General features: G+C 53.9%; 9 protein-coding genes across 13 annotated transcripts; 3 read left to right on the top strand and 6 right to left on the bottom strand.

Annotated features, from left to right (window-relative positions):
- Positions 1-183: 183 nt before the first annotated feature.
- On the top strand, positions 184-2729 carry H310_00715 (hypothetical protein). Of its 3 annotated transcripts, none has more exons than XM_008863590.1 (8): positions 184-594; positions 656-766; positions 814-949; positions 995-1216; positions 1277-1517; positions 1602-1693; positions 1815-1940; positions 2008-2729. In XM_008863590.1, the coding sequence occupies exons 1-8, from the start codon at positions 190-192 to the stop codon at positions 2532-2534; spliced, it is 1860 nt and encodes a 619-aa protein (XP_008861812.1). In that variant the 5' UTR covers positions 184-189; the 3' UTR covers positions 2535-2729. The 3 variants fall into 3 exon arrangements, with proteins under 3 accessions (XP_008861812.1, XP_008861811.1, XP_008861810.1); XM_008863589.1 differs by having other exon boundaries at positions 1815-1968; positions 2024-2729; XM_008863588.1 differs by having other exon boundaries at positions 995-1517; positions 1815-1968; positions 2024-2729.
- On the bottom strand, positions 2575-4763 carry H310_00714 (hypothetical protein). Its single transcript, XM_008863587.1, has 13 exons — positions 4665-4763; positions 4582-4609; positions 4462-4521; positions 4246-4404; positions 4027-4191; positions 3902-3982; positions 3759-3838; positions 3660-3702; positions 3520-3587; positions 3239-3470; positions 2948-3070; positions 2712-2906; positions 2575-2652 (listed from the first exon to the last, which is right to left on the bottom strand). The coding sequence occupies exons 1-13, from the start codon at positions 4745-4747 to the stop codon at positions 2605-2607; spliced, it is 1365 nt and encodes a 454-aa protein (XP_008861809.1). The 5' UTR covers positions 4748-4763; the 3' UTR covers positions 2575-2604.
- A 178-nt stretch (positions 4764-4941) lies between these two features.
- Positions 4942-6240, top strand: H310_00713. 2 transcript variants are annotated; one of them, XM_008863586.1, is made up of 3 exons: positions 4942-5532; positions 5590-5778; positions 5834-6240. In XM_008863586.1, the coding sequence occupies exons 1-3, from the start codon at positions 4965-4967 to the stop codon at positions 5977-5979; spliced, it is 903 nt and encodes a 300-aa protein (XP_008861808.1). In that variant the 5' UTR covers positions 4942-4964; the 3' UTR covers positions 5980-6240. The 2 variants fall into 2 exon arrangements, with proteins under 2 accessions (XP_008861808.1, XP_008861807.1); XM_008863585.1 differs by having other exon boundaries at positions 5590-6240.
- Positions 6241-6330: 90 nt separating this feature from the next.
- Positions 6331-9217, bottom strand: H310_00712. Of its 2 annotated transcripts, XM_008863584.1 has the most exons (2): positions 6661-9217; positions 6331-6606 (listed from the first exon to the last, which is right to left on the bottom strand). In XM_008863584.1, the coding sequence occupies exons 1-2, from the start codon at positions 9194-9196 to the stop codon at positions 6410-6412; spliced, it is 2733 nt and encodes a 910-aa protein (XP_008861806.1). In that variant the 5' UTR covers positions 9197-9217; the 3' UTR covers positions 6331-6409. The 2 variants fall into 2 exon arrangements, with proteins under 2 accessions (XP_008861806.1, XP_008861805.1); XM_008863583.1 differs by having other exon boundaries at positions 6331-9217.
- Positions 9218-9389: 172 nt separating this feature from the next.
- H310_00711 (hypothetical protein) lies at positions 9390-12724 on the top strand. The gene is made up of 2 exons (XM_008863582.1): positions 9390-11826; positions 11890-12724. Exon 1 carries the CDS (start codon positions 9444-9446, stop codon positions 11037-11039), a length of 1596 nt encoding a protein of 531 aa, XP_008861804.1. The 5' UTR covers positions 9390-9443; the 3' UTR covers positions 11040-11826; positions 11890-12724.
- A 624-nt stretch (positions 12725-13348) lies between these two features.
- H310_00710 (hypothetical protein) lies at positions 13349-14749 on the bottom strand (the record flags this gene model as incomplete). Its single annotated transcript, XM_008863581.1, has 3 exons — positions 13349-14122; positions 14178-14254; positions 14308-14749. The coding sequence occupies 3 exons, from the start codon at positions 14747-14749 to the stop codon at positions 13559-13561; spliced, it is 1083 nt and encodes a 360-aa protein (XP_008861803.1). The 3' UTR covers positions 13349-13558.
- A 950-nt stretch (positions 14750-15699) lies between these two features.
- On the bottom strand, positions 15700-17146 carry H310_00709 (CMGC/MAPK protein kinase). Its single transcript, XM_008863580.1, has 5 exons — positions 16970-17146; positions 16776-16901; positions 16164-16724; positions 15977-16117; positions 15700-15915 (listed from the first exon to the last, which is right to left on the bottom strand). Exons 1-5 carry the CDS (start codon positions 17114-17116, stop codon positions 15763-15765), a joined length of 1128 nt encoding a protein of 375 aa, XP_008861802.1. The 5' UTR covers positions 17117-17146; the 3' UTR covers positions 15700-15762.
- Positions 17147-17235: 89 nt separating this feature from the next.
- H310_00708 (hypothetical protein) lies at positions 17236-18421 on the bottom strand. The gene has a single exon (XM_008863579.1). It carries the CDS (start codon positions 18413-18415, stop codon positions 17489-17491), a length of 927 nt encoding a protein of 308 aa, XP_008861801.1. The 5' UTR covers positions 18416-18421; the 3' UTR covers positions 17236-17488.
- Positions 18422-20994: 2573 nt separating this feature from the next.
- H310_00707 (hypothetical protein) lies at positions 20995-21255 on the bottom strand (the record flags this gene model as incomplete). Its single annotated transcript, XM_008863578.1, has 1 exon — positions 20995-21255. The coding sequence occupies one exon, from the start codon at positions 21253-21255 to the stop codon at positions 20995-20997; it is 261 nt and encodes an 86-aa protein (XP_008861800.1).
- Between the last annotated feature and the right edge of the window lie 89 nt (positions 21256-21344).

Below are 21344 nucleotides of genomic sequence, written 5' to 3'. Positions count from 1 at the left end.
GATTCTCATTGGCGACTCTATTTGACATACCCTCTAATAGATAGTATTTTACTTCAGCAATCCCATTCTATTACTATATTGAATATAGACTGTAATAATTCATTTCCGTTGAAATATAATAGTATCTATTACCGTGGATGGCGCCTTCAACTCAACGTCGACAGGTTCCATATTTTGCGAGTTGCTGACATGGTCAACAGCCGCGGCATCGTAGGAGCCATCGCTGCTCTGTCCGTGGTCCACGCCTGCACGATCGTGGCTGTGACGAAGGAAGCGTCCGCCGACAAGACGCCACTGACAGCTCACACTGACGATGCTGGCTCGGGGGCAGCGGACCTTCGCCTCGTGTATGTGCCAGCCGCCGATTACGAGAACGGAACGGAGCGCGCGGTGTACTCTTTCAAACCTGGCTACCCTCGTGTCACCACCTGGCAACGCGGGCCACACTACGAACCCAAAGCCGGTGAAACCTTATCTGAACCCCTTGGGTACATTCCCCAAGTCGCCCACACGTATGCGTACTTCGACCAAGACTACGGCATGATGAACGAAGTCCAACTGAGCATTGCAGAAAGTACATGTGCTGCCAAGACAGTACGCCGACAATACTTGCATCCCGTAGCATTTCGTGATGACGTTGTGTTGGCGGATGTAGGTCGGGTGGCCCAGCGACGTTCCGTATGGCTACAACCTGTTTGGCATTGCCGAACTCACCAAGCTTGCACTGGAACGGTGTGACAGCGCCCGTTGCGCCATCACAACGATGGTACCTTTCCACTTCGAGTGTGTCGCTGGTAACCATTCAATGGCCAGGGCGACGCTGCAGTCAAGTATGGATTCTTCAGCGAAGACAGCGGGTCCCCGCACGAGCCAGGATACAGCGACACCGCGGAGGCGTTGGCGATCTCGGACAAATACGGCGAAACCTGGATTTTCCACGTGATGACAGGTCGTACACACCATACATGGACGTGAACTGATGCGCCGCGAACAGGGCCGATGAATGCCAGCGCTGTGTGGGCTGCGCAGCGCGTACCTCCCGGTCACGTCGCTGCGGTGGCCAACGGGTTCATCATCCGCCAGCTCAACTTGACGGACTCGGCAAACTACATGGCATCATCGAACGTCGAGTCGTTTGCGTTGTCGATGGGGTGGTGGGACCCGTCGGCGGGCCCGTTTGACTTCACAGCGGCGTACAACTACCACGCCCCGGACGGTCTCCGCTGCCCTTGCTTCGCCCAACCCACAACCTCCTCACTTTCCACGTGGCGTGTAGGTGCTATTGGCCCGCTCTATGTTGGACGGCGCATTTGGCGCATCTTGGATTGGTATGCCCCGTCGCTCAAGCTGAACGCGACGCTGGGCGAGTCGACCTTGCCAACGTATCCATTCTCGGTGCTGGCGGACAAACCCGTCACGCTCGACAGCTTGTTTACTCTGCTCAAGGACCATTACGAAGGCACGCCGTTTGACATGACAAAAGGATTGGCAGCCGGGCCATTTGGAAACCCAGTGCGGTACGCTACTCGCTTCCTGCGGCAGGATGCAGCGACCATCTTGCTCTGGGTGGTCGGGCCACTGACAATGGTTGTCGTGAACAGGTTCGACGGCCCAACGTATGGCATCGATGGCGGGTGGGAGCGGTCGATATCAATGTACCGCACCATGTTTAGCTTTGTCTTGCAAACCAACGGTGAGCAATCTCACGCCACGGATATCCTCCACTCGATATGAACGCGTCCCAGCCACTCATGGACCTAACCTGTCTGGGGGCTTGCGTCAAAATCGAGTTGAATCTCAACCATGTTGCGTAGGGAACCTGCCCGATCACTTGGGAGGCACTGCGTGGTATGGCCAAGGGTCCCCCCATGGAACGGTGTACATACCGTTCTCCTGCCGCCAAACGGCCGTGCCGACTTCGTATCTCGTGGGCAAGCAGAGTGAGTTCCATCCCGAGTCTTCGTGGTGGTACGATCCGTGGGTGCGCTCTGCTTCGATGGATTGCAGAAATCGACGGTCGTAGGGTATTCGACTTTGTCAACAACTGGAGCCTCTTGCGATTCAACGCAATCAACGCAGAGGTGCGCGCCGAAGCAAACGTGTGGCAGGCGCGTGCCGTCGCCGATCAGCACTCGTGGCGTCAGAAGAAAGATGTCACCATCGCGACACTCCAGGCTGCCAACAATGCGTTTGCAGACCAAGTGTTTCAAGCGTGGTGGGCGCTCGCGTGGCGCCTCGTGAGCAAATTCAGCGACGGCTACATCACGACCGGCGAAGGCGAGGCAGATACCAAGACTCCAGGGTACCCCGCTGCCTGGTTGCGCCAGACAGAATTCTTCAACTGGCCGGGCACGACGTTTCATCCACCGCCAGGTGAAGTCGTGACCGAATTGGCGCCTGCTGCCCATTCGGCAGCCGGTCGATCGACGTGGAGCTCGCTGGCCCTTGTGGTCACGGGGGTCGCAGTCGGGATGTGGGCCCAGAATGCTCGTAGGAGCTTTGTCCGACGATCTCAGTACGAGCGGCTGTTGTAAGTGCTCCAGCTCTGAGTTATTGTAAATGCATCGTCTAACAGCTTCTTGTTACGGCGTCATGTGTAAAACTCTAAATGAAATGCATCCCGAGGCCGATCTGGGCTCGTTTCACACGGTCCTGCACGTTAGCTTTCGTCAGGCGAGCGTAATCTCAAGAGAATCGAGAGATCGTCGTACCCCCTGCAACGACTTGAGTACCCACGAGTAGTTTGCTTCGAGACGGCCAAATCGAGTCGCGACAACAAGGCCGACGCCAGCTGCCGCGCGAGTGTCGTCGAGGATGTTTTTCATCCAGTTCTTCTCGTCCAGGACACGATTCCAGCCCATGACGGTCCCGGCATTCGCAAACACGTGGCCGCGCACGCCCAGCATCTACCGTGCGGTGAACTGCAACCCGATTTATCATCGTGTACCGCAAGGAGGGGAAGCGGAAACGGGAAACCCAAACTTGCCCCGACGCTGTAAAACACTTCGCCGCCCAACGAGTCGCCTGTCACGACCCCCCCGTCGTCCGGGTTGGCACGTGGCCCCACGCCCTACAACGACACACATCTATTACGTTGGCCGTGAAGATCCACTGCGCAAAGGGAGATCGCAATGAGACCATCAACCGACTCCAAAGTACACCAGCACATCGTTCACATGCAACTCAACATCGACGAGACATTGGCACAGCTCATGCCATTCACTGCGGCACAACGCACCTTGTGGTTGAATCCACGCAGCGAGAGCGGGCCGCCCAAGAAGAACCGATCCGAGATGCGAGCTGGGCGGTCTTTGTCAGCACCGTACGAATGCACCGCGCCCAGACGGGACGACAGCATGATGTTGAAGATGGGGTTGTTAAATGCGATGGGACCGATCGGAAAATTGTGTTGAATTTCCGCCTCGCCCTTGGTAAAATGGACGTCCCCCCAGAGCCCCGCGACTTCGGCACTGTTTTGCAAGGAATGTGATGAGGTCGGCATCGTGAGTTGAGGGCTACCTGACTCGAAGGAGGCGGCCGGACGTCGGCAGCGTCGAGTCGTTTCGTTGGTCATCGTTGAACGTGTACTATTGACGCATCCACAGGAAAGCAAACCGTGAGCCACACGATCGCTTTCTTGTGTGAGCGACGAAACGAACCTTGACACTGCTCTTCGTCGAAGGCACGGCTTCCGCCATGATGCTGAGCGAATCCTCCACAGTGAATGCCCGCTGAGAGCGTGGATTTCGCTGTATTACCTTGGAGATGCCGCGTACGTGTTGGGAATTTTCTTGTTGCGCACTGGCACAATATCGCGCCAGCCCAAGTTGAACGCGAGCTACGAGGTCAGATGGGCCATCAAGTCGGCAGATGGAAAAGCGTTGTTGTGAAGAGGCTTTACGTCATGCACGCCGTTGTAGTCGCTGATGGAGACTGTCCCACCACGGAACTTTTCCCGGAAGGAACTGAACCGCTCGTGAACCTGTTGAGTGTTTGAAACTGGAACGCGAGACGTGACTGCAGTACCTGCACTTCGTTCGCGGCGGTGGCGGTGAACCACCAAGGTCGGCCGAGGAATTTTGGGCGGCGGTACGAAAAGTTCTGACCGTCACTGCCGTATTGACCATGTGCGGCGCTTAATTCGACTTGCTCCGCATGGCCCAGTGGATTGGTTAGAGTCAGTTTTGTGTTCTAGAGCAACATGCATGGATAAGCAGGTGTCAGGGAAGGACATGGAACACACACCGCGGTGCCTTCGACGCCCGACGACTCGACTCCCGCATACAACGACAGCATGCGGGACTCCTTGACCGTAATAATGACGTCTGTCTCGTTATGTGCACCATCCGCGGATTTATCGACGAAAATGTCGACCGAGTCGAAAATGCCAAACGCGCGCAGCTCCTACACCACCATCAACGACATGACGATTTCCATGGCGACCACGATGGTGATACGAACCACTGCAGCTGCATTCAGCGACTCCATCACGCCTCCGAAGGTAGTAGCTGCATACGCTCTCTACACTCGACGTTAGCAGTTTTGCACCGACAACGAACGCCACAGTCGTCGTTGTTTGACCTGGAGCTCGTTTTCAAACAACGTCGGGCTACAAGCACACGTAAAAGCTGAGTTCGACAGGCGTCATTCGCATGACCATGTACCTCGTTCGCTTGTTTCCACGGACAGTCACATTTCGAATCTTCAGCGGCGGGCCTTCCACGAAAGGGTTTGGCGGGGGCGCCATGGTGGGCTTTGTCCAGTCAAATGCAGAATTGAGGTCTTGCATCCAGATAACCTGATTTATCCGGACATAGTCAAATTGTGATTGGTTGTAAAAGACTCATAATTCACTGAATAATGGCACATTATTGGATAACTCTCCAACTGGAGTGGAATTGATTGGACAAAACTGGTATTCGAAGTCACATCAACCGATGGATTTTTCCGTTTGGATACGCATCATGTTGGCGACCTCACGGCGGCGACTGCTTCTGCTGCCGCAAACTCGGAGCTATACCGTGCGTGGACGGCCTGAAGATATTGCGTACCTTCGTCAGCTTGGTCGTGATGACGACCACGTCACGCTGTACCTACCTGGTGATCCTTCCTTTCCGTCGTTTGCTTCGTCTTTGAAGCGAACGGCGATTCTGGAACTCAACAATCCGTCCGCCCGCAACGCGATGAGTGGCAAGATGATGGCTGAGCTCACTGATGCAGTTGGCAAATTGGATGAAGCAGCAGCTTCGCTGTGCTGTGTCATTGTCCGTGGCACCGGGGGTCACTTTTGCTCTGGTGCTGACCTTCGAGTCGCCAAGGAGCACTTGAGCTCCCCCGAAGGCGGCGCGACAATGAGTCGAGTTATGACACATGCTCTAACCCGTCTGCGCCGACTGCCATTGACAAGTGTCGCCGTCGTCGAAGGTGCAGCGATCGGTGGCGGGGCGGAGATCACGACGGCGTGCGATTTTCGAATCGTTGGCCAGTCGGCCACGATTCAATTCGTTCATGGGCGCATGGGCGTCTCTCCAGGTGCGGATGAATTTGCCTGCCATGCGCATGATATTGACGTGGCGATTTTCTGGCTAGGATGGGGCGGTGGTGCGCGACTTGTGCAACTGGTGGGGCGTCAGCGAGCGTTGCGACTCCTCGGTCGGACGGAAAAAGTATCATCAGACGATGCGTTGCAGATCGGTCTCGCCGATGCCGTGCTGGACGACGACGCCATCGAGGTTGGCGTGGACTCGTTCGTTCGTCCGCTGGATGCGCATGCTCCAGGTACCGAAATCAATGGCACGGTGGCAACGCTGCGCACTCGTTCTCTGCGACGTAGGAGTGCTGCACGGCATCAAGCGCGTGTTGTCCCACGGAGACGACTCCTCGTTGCTTCAGATGATGTCGACGGAGCATGCCGTGTTCCAGCAACTCTGGGGCGGACCTGCAAACGTTGCGGCGATCGCAAAATCGGTCAAATTATAGTCTCCGCCCGTTCAATAACCTCTGCTCGTTCCCACGGACCGACGTGTGAATGGGACGACTATCAACTCGACTAGTATGTCGTTGGGTTTGTCGTACAAATGTAGATAACGTAGCCGCGACGGGGAGGTCCTTCAAAAGGACCGTCCAAGTCGATGTCGAGAGCGTCCAAGGTTGACATGCCCCACGACATGCTGACCTCGTTGATGCTGCCTCGCGGTAGCCACCTACACCAGCAAGCGCCAGGATGTTACATGACCTGTCAGTCATGCGCTGATGGCTTTGAACCCTGGCCGCGACGGCATCCCCGCATCGCAACGATTGCATCCCGTTTTTTACTCCACCCTTTGTGTCCCCACTCACAACACGATTTCGTTTTGCTCGATGAAGACTGCAGTCAGTGTCTCTGTCGTTCATCGTCTCTTTCAAACGTCTATGAGGCGCGACCGACGAGCTTGGGCATCTTTTTGTTGGTCGAGTCTTCGACCTCGCGAGCTTTGTAGTAATGCGGCGCGATTTCGACCAGCCACTCGCCCTTGATCGGGACGACTTGGCGCATGTACTCTTTCGACGTGAACGCGAGTTCGTGATAGACGACCCACCGCGGCATCTCTTCGAGCTTGACCAGCACTGACGACGGGTGGATGTGGACCGTGTGCGTTTGTTTGATGGTTTTGTACGAACCGGACGAGTCGAGCTTGGCAGTGTTGTAAAAGTACCCGGCGCAAATGGATTTGCGGACGCCTTCCGTGTTTTGTTCGTTGGATGACTTTTCAATTTCGACGCGGTCGCAGAGCGCGGCGAGTTGGTCACGGACGTCGCGCGCCGTCTTGAGCGCCCTTGCTACGACAAAGTTTTCGTACGTCCATTGTGTCGAGTACTGCGTCTCGGCCCACTGGTTGTACACGTTCATGAGGGCAATGTGGTCACCGCCGCCACCGCGCGCAAAATTGAGCCGCGCGTTGTCAGCATGGACGGCTTTGTCTTTGGGGCGGTAAAAGATCGTGTTGTTCACACTCAGCATCGCGCAAACCGTGAGCACTTGCTCGACGACGCCGTACGTTTCGGACGCGAGCAGCGCCTTCGACATCATCGGGTCAAGTGGAAACTCGGCCATGCGCCGCCCGAGCTTTGTCAGTTCCCCGCGGTCGTTGAGCGCGCTAAGCGCGTACAACTGTTCCAACGCGCGAATGAGCGACTTTTCTGGCGGCGGGTCCATAAAGTCAAAATGGAGCAAGTCGTTGATGCCAAGCGACTTCATGAGAAGGACCACGGACGTCAAGTTGGTTCGCTGGATCTCGGGCACCGTTGTCTCGTCCAACTCGTGTTGGTACGACCACGCTGTGTACAGGCGAAAGCACTTGCCGGGCTGGGTGCGGCCGGCGCGTCCGGCGCGTTGGTTCGCCATCGCTTGGCTGATGGGCATCACGAGAAGAGATTCCATACCGGTGTGCGGGTTGTAATTCGTTTGCTTGCAAAACCCAGCATCGATTACGTAGCAAATGCCCGGGATTGTCAGAGACGTCTCGGCGATATTCGTCCCCAGCACAACCTTGCGAGCGTTGGGCGGGGTTGTTTCAAAGACTTGGGCCTGGCGCTCGGACGGGAGCGTCGAGTAGATTGGTCGAATCAGGAGCTCTCGGATGCGCGACCCGAGGCCACGCGTGCGAAACAGCAGCATCTCTTCCGCCGTTTCAATCTCTTCTTGGCCCGTCAAGAACACCAAAATGTCGCCGAGAGGCTGCGTGATGTGCAGTTGGAGCACCGTCACGATCGCAGCGTCGAGGTAGTCGGCCTCCGGCGCCCGCGTGTACAAAATGTCGACGGGAAACATCCGCCCGGGGATTTTGACGATCGGCGCGTTGTCAAAGTAGACGCTAAATTTCTCCGCGTCCAAAGTCGCCGATGCAATGATGATCTTGAGGTCTTCGCGGTACCGCGAGATGTCCTTGATGAGGCCAAACAAGATGTCCGTGCTCAGCGTGCGTTCGTGGGCTTCGTCGATGATCATGACCGAGTACGATTTAAGATCGGGCTCGGTAAGGAACTCACGCAGGAGCATCCCGTCCGTCATGTACTTGATGACTGTCTTGTCGCTCGTACAGTCTTCAAAACGGATGCTGTACCCGACTTCGTTGCCGAGCTTGACATTCATTTCCTGCGCGACGCGGGCCGCGACACTCATGGCCGCAACTCGCCGCGGCTGCGTACACCCGATCTTTCCTACCTGCGAATACCCAACTTCGTGGAGGTACTGCGGCACTTGGGTCGTCTTGCCACTACCTGTTTCCCCGACCATGATAATCACCTGGTGGTCGCGCACGGCTTCCAGCAGGACGTCGCGGTAGGTGTAGATGGGCAGCCGCTTCCGGCTCTCCTGCATGTCCAGATGCTTGTGTTCCTCGGCATTTTTCCGAGCGTCCTTGATATCATCGGCCGTCACGTTCTCGCCCGCCATCATGCGCTGCGAAATGAACTCAATCTGGTCGTCAAATTCAAATTCGTACGTCTCCTCGGGCGCGCGGTCCTTCGCACCGTACAGGCCCTGTCGCTGCGCGTTCTTCAGCTGTGTTTCTTCCCAACGCTCTTGCTCAGTCTTGACTTCCTCTTCCTCGTCGTCATCGTACAGCTCGTCTTTTGGCACGACGCGCTCGCCGTTCTCATCGTATTGGTCTGCGGCATCTGGGATTTGGTACCCCATCGTTTTGTCGCCCTTCGCCTTTGCTTTCTGGATCGATAAGATCGTCTCGTTCAGTTCAAGCTGCTTCCTTTCCTTCTCGGTCAGGTTTTCATCCCCAAACAGTAAATGCTCGTCTTTGATGGACGATTCCACGAGCTTCTTGAGCTTCTCCTCGCGCTGCTCCAAGTACTTGCGCCGCTGTGCGAGCTTGATGGCTTCGAGTCGCTCGTCACGTAGTTTGTCCGATACAGCCCCACGCGTCGCCAATTCGCGAATCTCGTCGGCATCCAATGTCTCTTCTTTGTACTTCTTGCGGCGATTCCGAAATTCTTCATCCTTGGCGCGCAACCGATCTTCGAACGCTTCTTTGGCCAGTTGATCTTCGTCGACCTCGTTTTCTGCCGCATCTCCACTTGCGCTTTGCTCCTTCTGCTTCTTGTACGCAGATAGAGCAGTACCAACTTGGTATTCCTCTGTGTCTTCGTCTTCGTCCTCGCGTGTCCGCCGCTGCTTTCGCTTCTCCGGTTTCCTGGACGCCATGTGTGTGGTGGCTTGCCCAAGTGTGGATGGGATGAGAATGTACGACCAATGGTACCATACATTTATGCTGTACGGTACTCAAAATACTTCAATACACTTGAATTGTACAATGTACAGCCCACCAAGTCGCACATGTTCGTACAACGTTTGGATTGGTCCATGGGTTTGAACATGCTTCGATTTTGCACTCGCGATTTCGTTCCATCTTCCGACACGGCGCGGCGGCGACACCGGCACCGGGATCGAGATGGCCGCACCGGTCATTGAGTTTATCGATGAGGAGGTCGACTTTTCAACAATCGTGCGTGAGTTATTGATCGCCAGCAGGCAGCAGAGCGCTCCTGCCACCGCCACATCGTTGGGGATATTGATTTGGCACGTCTCCTTCGTGATTGTTCTGACGATGCATGTGGGGTACCTCGTTCGACACTTGATGCCTCGGCGACGTTCTAACACTTGCCGAAGAATGTCGAGCACATACGTTCAAATTCCCCTGCGCCGAAATGAAGGTGCACCCAACGGCATGGCCCACCCTGTCCATTCACACCTAGCCAATGTCATCCCAGGCTCCGTCCTCTTTGCCGCATTTACCACCATCTACTACGGCATAAAACTCCACGTCTCCCAAACAACTGCCATCATGTCGATTTTAAGCCACTGGTCGTACTCCCTCACGATGATTGGAGTGCTTACCAATGCCTTTGCCAGTACGCATGACGTAGTTGGGACGATTGCAAGTCTTGTTGGCCTGGCAATTGTTTATCCGCCTGTGCTATGGAGCACCTGGCTTGAAGAGGGATGGTTCAACCCTCGGTCGTCCCAACCTCTCTTTGGTGTTGGTGCTGTGGACTTCGGAGGAAGTGGCGTGCTTCATGTCGTCGCTGGAATGATGGCCTTGGTGGTGTCCTCGGCACTGCCTGCAACGCCTCAATTGTGCTCCATACCCATCACGACATCCCACACTGGCTATTCCTTTGCTCGAACCGCAGCGCTGTGGCTTGGCACGTGCGGCCTGCTGGTCAACCGAATCAATCTTGTCGTGCCGCAGTTGTTCCATATGGCTGCGATGGTTGCGTGCCTCGTCAACACATCGTTGGCGTTTGCTGGCGGAGGACTTGTCGGGTTCTTAATTGAACTGTTCAACTCGAACAGCGGAACGAACTCTGCTTCAGTGCTCCACGCGTCCTGTGCTGCGGCCATGGTGGCCATCCGTGGTATTGGCCCGTTGGCCGAGCCACATGTCGCCTGCATTGTCGGGATCTCCGCCGCAATCATCGTGCATTTTGCTCGCCAAATCAAGTGGTTGAACGCTATGGAACCTTCACTTGGGCAAGCCACATCCGTCCATTTGTTTGGAGGAATGTGGGGTGTGTGTATGGGCGGCCTCGGTGGATCCCCACGCAGCCACGACAGCATGTATGGCAAGCCCAGCTTTGGCCTGTTTTACGAACATCAAGGCAGCGGTGGCATAGGAGCAAAACAATGGTCGGTCAACCTCTTTTATCTGAACTGCGTCATCATATGGACTGCTTCTGTCTCCTTTGTGCTGGTTTTTGTCCTTCGTCGATGTGGCCTTCAGCAAGACCTTTCCAAAGTTGCGTTCGACGTGGATTTTTCGCGAGATAACGGGTATACCGCGTTGTTGGATGAGCACGAAGGTGGCGACGTTGGTGGCACGCCGATGGAGGACCGGAATCTCCACTACCCTGTCGACCACCGTCGTTTGTCCGACATTATGGGACGGCTCTCGTCAGTGCAGTCGTCGGTGGTGTCGGGCTCCGAGTCACCGTCACTTGAAGATCTTCAAGAGCGACGGCGCAACTCACCATTTGCATGGGCTTGACTGCTCGACCTCGATATCACGTATTCCTTGGCCCAAGGCAGCCAGTGGGCACTCGGCGACGACTGCAGTGACAGCCAAGATGGAACGTGGTTCTGCCACGCCGCCTTCATTTCTCCATTCCGTTGTCCGATGCAACGCATGGTGTTTGCTCGATGGTTCTATTGGGTAACATGGCGACAAGCGATCAGAAGAGTTTAAAACGCTGGTCCGATTTGATCTTTGTTAAAGTTGCCTCCGCTGGCGTCAGGATTTCTTCATGAACTTGCCAGAGTCCGCTCCAGAGTATTTAAAAGGCCATCGCGAGGAACAATTTACACATTGTCCTGTTTACACTTCTCCAACTCGGGCTAAAACAATGGGTCTTGATACGTATGCAATGCCACCCCCGATGAATAGAACCGAACGGTGGACGACTGCCCGGGACGAATATGAACAAGCGAAACATCGTCGTCGACGGACTGTTTGTGTCATGACTGTTGTAGCATGCACCGCCATTGTCCACGTGCTTGCCAACGACAGGATCGCCCTGATGACAGGCCTCCTCGTCGTCGATGTCGCTACCGTCGTCTCGACTACGAAGATGCCCTTCCGCATTGGCAGTTTGTGGCTTTCCCGGAGGTGCTTTCAGTACAATAGCCATCGTCTCAAGATAAACGTGATCATGCCCGTCGTGGCAGCTCGCCACTCATATCGCGTCGACGACAGTGTTGGAAGTCGTGTGTACTCCAGTACGAAACGTGGTGGGACGGCACCAAGTCTAGTATGGCGAAAGACTCCAAACCAGTTGGTACGTCTGCCTCGAATATTCGTCGCGACCTCGTGCGATGGAGACTGACGGGTGTGGTTCTAGTAGGCGATGTGTCTCTCGCTGCGTGTTCGTGCTTTTGTTATTGGAGGAAATGTGCGAGGTCTAATGGATCATAACGACCCACCATGTCGTCAAGACTACGCTAGTCATGTGGAGCTTTGCCATGAACTACCAGCCTGAGAGCGTACTGGTGCTTTTGTTGCACAACGGGTCGGACGTACCGCTGGGTCAGTTAAAAATGGTAATCTCCTTTCAACTCGAAGGTCACATGGGGATTATATCACGGAAGGGCTCTTCGCCTTCACGGTCGATGTGGCTCTATATATTCTGCGTGTACCTGTTTCCAGCCATATCGTCTCGACAACGATTTGGGAAAGTCGAGTGGCGTGGTGCTTGCCCACGAAGCGATTGACTTTCGATTGTGCCCGTCGCCAGGGCGAAACCCGTAGGTCCTCTTCCACCTCCTGCTTGTTCCTGTGTCGCCAAGAGCGGCGTGCGTTCGGCCGGCAAGTCGTCAACGAAGGCGAGTCGAACCGTGAAAACAAGTGCTCTTGCTGCAACACTTTGAAAGCAGGCGGTCGGAGCATCATGTGGAGCGCGTACAAATCACAAATGACTTGTGTCTTGGTTTTGTCGCCCAAGTAGAGCAGCCGTCAGCGAAAGACGAGACTCGCTGAACCCCAGGCACGAACAGAAGAGGATGGTCTAGATGTACCTAACGAGGTTGCTCTTCCCGCCCTTCTTCTTGAACTCCTGGTGTTCTCTTTTCTGGGGCGGCAGCATGAAGAGCTACAAAGGCTTGTACAGCTTGCATCCGTGCGCGAGCAACTACACGTGCGTGAGGCGTTCATCCGTGTCCTGTTCGACAGCAAACGAGTTGATGAACTTGCAGATGGCATGACGAGAGTTGTTCATGGACGGATGAGGTGTGGCGTCCTCCGACCTTCGGTCCGTGACTTTGACGGCGCAGTTCGTGATCACGGTGAACCGAATGCCATCCCGGACGTTGACAAGGGCGACGCCGGGCAAGAACCATTGTTACACTACGTTCCAGATCGTAAAGATTGACTAGCCCATCAACTACAACTGCGCCGATCAACTCGAATGCAAAGATCTAGCGCTAGTTCCAGCTAGTCCCACTTGCCGACGACGGTCACAATTGTGGCAAAGGCATGTCTAGGTCGAGAGCGATTCGTTGAGTGGCTGGACCTTTGCCGAGGACGTCGCCAGGACATTGTCGTCGAATGCTGTACCACACGATGTTGATAACGTGGAGCGCGCTGATTGACTACATCACGCGCTTCTGGCGGAACTGCCAGAAGGCGACCCGCCACGCCCTGATGCTGTCGCCACGATGCTGTTCCTCGAATACGCAGAGATCATCGAACCGACGACGATCACGCAAGGAATCAAGCAAATGCCGTAGGGGACGTTGGGCGCGAGCGAGAACGGTCCGATGTACTTGGCCTCACTCAAGTCCGAGCTCAGTCACTGCCAATATGGTTGTGATTCAAACCCAGTAGGCCCGGGCAAGCCTGGGTCAGATCGCCGCGTGCCCCACCGTCGATCTTGAATTGTTGTGGCTCGGCGTGCGAATGTTTCAGAACTTGCGCCGCACCATGGAGGCACGACACTCAGCTGCATTAAAACGTCATGATTCAATCCATGTCTACCTCATGCAGTCACAGCGCGATCTAGTCTGACCATGAAACTACTCGTCCTTGCCCGAGTCCGAAGCGCCTTCGTATTCATCTTCAGCCACGTCGTGCACGCTCTTGGTGAGCACGCCCTTCAACAGACGCAAGATCAAAAACGTCCACCAGATGTGAAGCAAGTAGAGACTTCCCAAGAGGATGTTGAACGCGAGCCACGACGGCGGCCCAGGGTACGGGAAAACAACGTTCAGGTCGTGGGCCTCATGAGGCAAGCAGCACGCTTCACGATTCTCCCAGAACGACGTGTAGATGAGCTTGGCCGGGTACAGGTACACACGAAAGTAGACCCACACCGACAGCATGATGGCAAACAAGACTTCTGTGACGAAGAATCCCTTGCGGTCTTCGAGCTTGAGATAGTTGGCCATCTTCAACAGGTCCAGCGGCACATCCGACGCGTCATGCAAAAGGAGGACCAACACACCCACGGGAAGGAAGCCCATGGCAAAGCTCCACGTAACCAGTGCAATCGTGACGACGTGGTGCGTCATCATGATCAGGTAGTCCTTGCGCACTTCTTCCAAGAACTTGCACGAAAACGCAGTGTAGATCCAAATCGCCTACCAAACTCAGGTCAGGACAGCGCACGAATTGTGGGCTTAAGACGGCGCGTACGAGTTGCGTGATGTACAAAAAGTTGGTTAGGAACTTCTGCTCGGGAAAGTCGCACGTTGGGCTCTTTGTGTTCCACACTGTCGATGGCAATCGCGTCAGACAGGTAATTCATCAGGCGTGCATGACGTACAAGTCGTCGTATCTTGCCACCACGTTTCATCGCGGATGACGAGGTATTCCAGCACAGACATGGAGGCATGGATGACCAGTTGCCACGACTGGTCAGTGAATTTCCGCATCGTGACTTCCTTGCGCAGGGGATCTCCGAGATGCTTGAGGAAGTTGCGCGATACATACCCTCCCACAACGCGGAACGTCGCCTTGGTCACCCACACGGCAATTGCCACCACGACGAGCATTCCTCCGAGCATGACGAGCAGATTTTGCGGGAGGACGCGGTAGATGACGACGCACTCCACTGCCACCATCGAGCAAAGGAGCCAGTCAAGGAATGCATTGGGTTTGGGGACCTTCTTCGACGCGGGCAAGGGCTTCTTCGGGGCTTCCGACGTCGGTGCCTTCGCAGCCATTTCGTCTAGTGGAGAGAAGGCAAATTGAGCAAACAACGTCATATTAATTCAAGAGATAAACTTTAACAGTTTGTTTCTACCGGGAATGCCGGAAAAGTCCATGAAGCAAATATTAAAACAAAACGTATATTGAATGTTGCAGGTGTCCTGGACAACCCAGTCAACCACCTTCTGTGAGAAGACTACGTACCAAGTCCTACATGATTGTCCACAGCAAGTGCACGACGACGTTGGTCGTCTTTGCCACATGACGGCGCGAATCAACCTGTACTCACCCTCCGCCACGCCACGTACACTCTTGGGCAGCACGCCCTTTCTTAGCACATGAACAAAGTCGAACGTCCACTACATGGCAACCGATGGGGTATGTTCTCTCTTGTGACGTGACAAGAGCGAACATTGAGTCGTGGGGGCAAGGATTGTTTTTCGCGGTTCTCTCGAAGTGTTCATGATCTTGTGGGAAATAAGCTCACACGAAGAAAGATAAGCATGGTAATAGTACATGGACGAAGCCGAATCCATCATCATCTTGGTGAGACTACGCCACGAAACCCCTCCATTGTGAACTTGTCCAAACTCCAATTCATAGTCACATCATTTTATAAAGGTTGTAAAGACTAGAAGAAAGCTTTGAAGATTTCAAATTGACGTATCCGTTTCTACCATATATCCAAATATAAGGGTATTCCTTGCCTATCCATGTGATGCCGTTGCCGCGCTCACGGGGCGCCATTCTGACCAAGCGCAGGAAGCAAGAGCTTGCTAGACGAGTGCATGCATCATAGAGTTAGGTGTGTTATGCTCAGAAATCCTCCCTCATGCCGAAGCTCCCGACATGTGGCTCAAAACGTTTTCGCTTCGCCTAAGAAGGCACTTGCTTCCAGACCAGGGCTAGACGTTTTCGTCGGGTCTGTGCACGACATAGTCACCATACATCTCAGCAAAACCGACCGACGCTTGGATCGAGAGGATGGCAGGCACAAGGAAACACGTGAGCGTTCAAGGATCGATTGCATGCAACAACACAAGAGGGGATTGATTGACCACTCACTGCGTCAACGCATGTGCTGGTTTTCTGCAGTCAGAATCGCGACGCTTTCGAGGTAGACCAAGTTTTGGAGGTCGTGCTTGGGCATTTCAACGCCTTGGTCCAACGACTCGCGCTCAAAGTCAAAGTTGAACGGCGACGACGCGACAGGTTCGTCCGCCTACGCACAACACCCTGTCATGCAGGATCCAACCGCGCAAGGACGCTCGTTCAAGCCATACGGGGTTGTGGAGCTGGGTCAAATACGGATGCTCGAGAGCTTGGGTCACTGTGATGCGTTCGTCTGGGCTGAACTTCAGCATGCGGGCGAGCAAGTCGATTGCGAGGGGGTTGGCATTGGGAAAGAATTCGTTCAGCGGGCGCTACCGTCACGATTCCCATCAACTTCGTATTGCAAAGGGACCACACCTTCGGATAATATCCATGCTGTGTGATGGCCTTCCTGGCCGCTTCATGCGTGACAAAATTCATTTCGTCGGGCGTCGGGGATCCCAATATTCGGACAATCATGTGCAGTTGATCCGAAGGATCTTTGCCAGTGAAGAAGGGACGGCGCTTGAGCATCTCGGCGAAGATACATCCAATGGCCCACATGTCGACGGCGTTGCCGTAGTTCTGGCAGTCCGTGAGCAACTCGGGCGCGCGGTACCACCGGGTGACGACGTACTCCGTCAGGTCTTCGTTGTGGGAGAGCTCGACCCCGCGGGCAAGGCCAAAGTCGCAGATCGACAGATCGCAGTTCGAGTTCACGAGCAGATTCGACGGCTTGAGGTCACGATGCAGGACGTTGGCGGAATGGATAAACTTGGTGCCGCGGAGGATCTGATAGAGAAAGTACTGAAAGTGCGCGTCGCTCAGCCCCTGCGACGACGAGATGATGCGTTCCAAGTCGCTCTCCATCAAGTCCGTGACGATGTAAATGTCGTCAAAGTTTGTCGTGTTGGGGGGAATCAGGATCACGTCGAGAATCTACGCACGGAATGTCACGAAATGTGGCAAGACGACGACGGAGCATCGCACGTTGATGATGTTCTCGTGGGCACCGAGGTGTTTGAGCAGCTTCATTTCCCGCAAGATGCGCTTCGCATCCGTGAGGTCGTCAAAGACATCTGTGATCTTCTTGATCGCGACTTTGCGACCTCGCAACTACACAAGTCCAACAGGGCATGATGGAAACTATGGCATGCGAGTGCACGACAGTGAACTCGACTCACCGTGTCCTCCGCCGACACGACGATGCCGTAGGATCCCCCGCCGATGGGCCGCAGGTTCGTGTAGTGCGACCGCACTTCGAATACGTCGCGGGAAACAGTCACGCAGTGGAAATCGGGGCCATAGCGCGACGGCTCGACGGTCGACATGCCCAAACGTCCAAAATGCAGAAATATCGCACCCTGCCGTTTGGATCTTGGGGATCCCACAAAAAAAAACAAGTCTTTTTGCTGCCCTTCTTTTTGCGTTGCAGTCGTTTTTCTATTGAATTTTCTTATTTTCAGCCATGACAAGCAAAAAAACCTTCACTTGGCCAGAACGGTTTCATGGGGTTCGAAAATTCGACAATATGAAACATGCAACTCCCGCACGAGGCCGATAGAGACTATGGGAACGGGCACACGACTACCGAAGTCTGCTCGCATGCCGGGTCGTATTCGCAAGGACTTGTGCTGCATGGTGCTTCACGCAAGTGATCTTGCCCCCCCTGAAGTAGGGGACCAGTGCACTCCCGTTCGAAGTTAGCCTTGCGAAGTGGTGGTGTGGCATTGCGCAAGCTGGCGTGGAAATAGCATAGCGTATGCTTTGGACGAGTTCGCAAACGACTTGGCTGTGTCCTTTAGCGGCGCTGTGTTTCGTGGGAGCTCGAAATCGTCGGCGGATACAAAGCTCATCTCGGATCGACTAGTTTCGGTGAGCCCCCAGGCACTGGAGCTGCAAGAACTATTATCATCGCTGGAGGGAATCGCTGGACCGTGTGCTTCTTCGACAACAGTATCCAAGACCCCGCACCGCACGATGCACTTTCGATCGGCCATGCGAAGTCTGTACTGCGGAATCACGTCGCGACAGAAGTAGTCGACGTGAGAGGGATCGCAGACGTCTTGGCTTCCGACAAAACCGCGGAGGACAGACGCACACTGCAACTGAAGATCTTTGTCGAGTCCGTAGTCGGGATCGGTCAAGAGAACATGGACCCCGCGGAGGTAGGCGAGGAAACATTCTTCTCGGTGGCGGCGGACTCGTCGCGTAACGAAAGCAGATCGCTTGGGGAATCGCATGCGCTTCAGGTGGTCCACGACGGTGTGTAGCATGAAGTAGAACGGTTCGAGAACTTGGAGGAGTCGCGTCCGAAGAGCATCAAAGTCCGAGTACCTTCGATGCACGACCCAACTCCGTCCGGTCTTGGTGTTTTGCACTGTGACGGTGTAAAGGCGGTGGTGAATGGATGCGGCGTCGTCCGCCGCGTAGACTCCTCCCATCAGCAGGTTCGACGGAGGAGGGGTGCGAGAAGTTGCCGCGAGTGCGCGAACATGGCAAATGTCGATCTGTTCCAGGTGTTCCATGGCCGCCTCGACGCCACCCTTTTTGCGAGGAATGTAGCGAATCGCGGGCCCACGGTGACGGAGATGGGTTTGCATACGACTTGATGAACAACTGATCGCCATGACCAGGGAGCGGCAGTTTCGCGGAGCGGAATAGTCGTTGGAGATCGAACTTTAGCGCAACATTTTTAATTTCGACGTTTGCAGAAAACTATTGATTTTTTCAACGAATACTGAAAACCTGGAGCCATTCATCATCTCGACAACGAACAGACAGATTTCGCAAACGCTGGTTCTATTCTACACTCCGCGCCTCTTGATTCATCATTATATTCGAGCATAATTTTTATCCAATCAGTATCAGAGCTTCAAAAACAATCAAGACTGCCAGGATTTTTGGCCGAAACTCTCGATTGCCAACTTTTGCCTCGCAAAAAGCGAGCTCTCGCGCCAAAATCAGAAAATTTGATTTCACGACCGCGACATTAAATTAGCGCAAGCTCAGTCACGTTTGAATTTCTCACGTATTAGAGACAAAGCAGGCGTGTAAGCACTTGTCCATGATTCATAACTATCCTCTCATACATATTCAGCATCAAATAGATTGGGTTCATGGGAAAGAACTCCAACTGACCCCCGAAGAGGTCGCGTCGGTGGTGGCTTTCCGCAGGTGCGGAGAGTCGACCTCTGAGATCGCCGAGCTCATGGGCCGCAACGAAGTCGAGTAACAAGCGTCCTGATGTACCCTGACTAGTACGGCAAGCGCTACAAGGGCCGAACAGCGAGCAAAATGACCAAGCGAATGGAGCGGCAAATCTGCAACAAGGCATCAAAGACGGGTCTCTTAGCCAGTACGATCCGCTGGGCGTTGAGTTTGGAAGTATCTGTGCGCACGGTTCAGCGTACTCTCCGAATTGTATCGTGGATGAAGTATTGGAAGCGAAAGGCGTCTCCAGCGTTGACAAAACGGCACATGCAAGCACGTCTTGAATACGCCAAGATGCATGTCGCCAAGCAAACCGATTTTTCGCATATTCTGTGGACTGACGAGCAGCGTTTCAATTTGGACGGACCCGGCGGCTTTCAGTATTTTTGGCATGATCTGCGCAAGGAGCCCGAGTCATTTATGACGCGTCAGAATGGCGGAAGGGGTGTCATGATCTGGGGTGGATTTTCTACCCATGGACTTACGGAATTGGCCATTTTGGACGGGAACCAAATGTCGGACAAGTGTGTTGACACTTTGTCTATTTACTAGTTACCATATCTTCCCAATTGGCGGCAGGCAGTATTTATCCGTGGATGACCTCAAAACTGCCATTTTGCGTGAATGGAGCCAAGTCGCCCATGAGCTGCTACTTTCACTTGTTCCGTCAATGCCAAACCGTTGCTTCGAAGTCGGGTGCAAGAACGGAGGCAAGACTCAATATTCAGGAGATTTCGGAGGCATGAAATCCCGATCCTCATCCGTCAATTTCAAGGGACGCGGAAAAGAAACGGATACGTTTTCAAACATTTCGCACTAAAAATAGAGTCCCTATCCTTAGAAGAGATTGCCATTGCCGAAAACACCATGCTTACATCGACCGAGCTATCCTTGCTCGTACGCCGCCGTCGCTCGATGTCTTTGCATCGTCGACTATTGTTCATCGATATCCTATTTGCATTAATCGAGCGGCCAATCATACCCGATATCCGATACGGCATCACCCAAACGAACGACGCCGACGCAATTCTCAAGTTCCGCTTTGACGTTTGTGACGTCATGAAGCTCACCGCGCTACTCAGAGTCCCTCTCAGAGTCCCTGGTGTATTCATTACCAAATTAATGGACCGCTGCAATGCTGTCGAGGCGGTTTGCACTGTTTTGTTCCAGTTGTCTTATCCTCGGCGATACATCGACATGGTTGAGCTCTTTGGCCGTTCCCGCGAATCGTTGTGTCGGATTTTCAACGACATGGTGGAACTCTTGTACAATACATGGAAGCAGTTGATCTACTTTGCTCTCGATGTTGTGCGCCCACGACTCCGTTTCTACAAAGCCGCCGTTGCTGCCAAGGGTTCGCCTGTGACCAAGCATATATGCGTTCATAAATGGCTCCAAGATTCCAACGTGCCGCATAACACAGTCACCAGGTTTGGAGGATACCCCTGACCTGCAGCGCTACATCTACAGTGGGCACAAGCGGATGCATTGCTTGAACTTTCAAGCATTGACTGCACCTGACGGAATGTGTATACATTTTTGGGTCCCAATGAAGGCAGCCGCCACGACACGACGCTTCTTCGCAAAAGCCAGCTTCTATGTTATCTTGATGAGCATGCCGCATTCTTCGTGGATTCGTTCATTTACGGGGACCCAGCGTATGGATGTATTCCGTGGATTATGTCTGGGTTCAAAGGAAAGCGTATCAGTCAGCAGCAACGATCCTTGAATGGTGCTATGAGCCGTGTCAGACTGGCAGTTAAATGGTCTTTTGGGCGCATGAAGACATTATGGCCTGCTATCACATTCAAAATGCAACAGAAAATCATGCTGCAAAACGTGGGAAAAGTTGTGTGTCTGTCGATGCTACTGACAAATTGTAGCTGCTGCTACAACCGAGGAAATCAAATTAGTTCGTACTTTGGTTTAGTTCCACCACTCCTTGAAGAATATCTTATCAAATTGTGAAGTCAATTCAACTGTGATTTATGAAATGTTAATGCTTAGCCAAGCTAAGACGAATGAGTTCCATCATGTCGGCATGCTTCTTCAACTCCATTTCTCGCATTTCCGCACGCTCCTTTCGCGCTTCTGCTTGTTCGTGAATGTCTGCTTCAAGTTTCTTGGTCTTGTACTCCAACTTTTGTTGTTCCAGGCGTATCTCGGCGTTCTGAAGATCTACGAACGCCTTCTTCTTGCTCGTACTGGACCCGTCGTCTTCGCCGTTGTTGATTTTGCGCTTCGATGCCCGCTGCATGGCTTCTTCACGAATCAAAGCCGTGGCGTTCGCTTTCGTGTCCTTGGCGGCTTCTTCAACAGCTTGATGCTCTTCCTTGAGAACCTTGT

This window comes from Aphanomyces invadans (assembly GCF_000520115.1).
Source record: "Aphanomyces invadans strain NJM9701 unplaced genomic scaffold supercont1.1, whole genome shotgun sequence".
Lineage (NCBI taxonomy): Eukaryota > Oomycota > Saprolegniomycetes > Saprolegniales > Verrucalvaceae > Aphanomyces > Aphanomyces invadans.
Note: the sequence above shows the minus strand (reverse complement) of the source record. Positions and strands in the feature narration are given on the sequence as shown.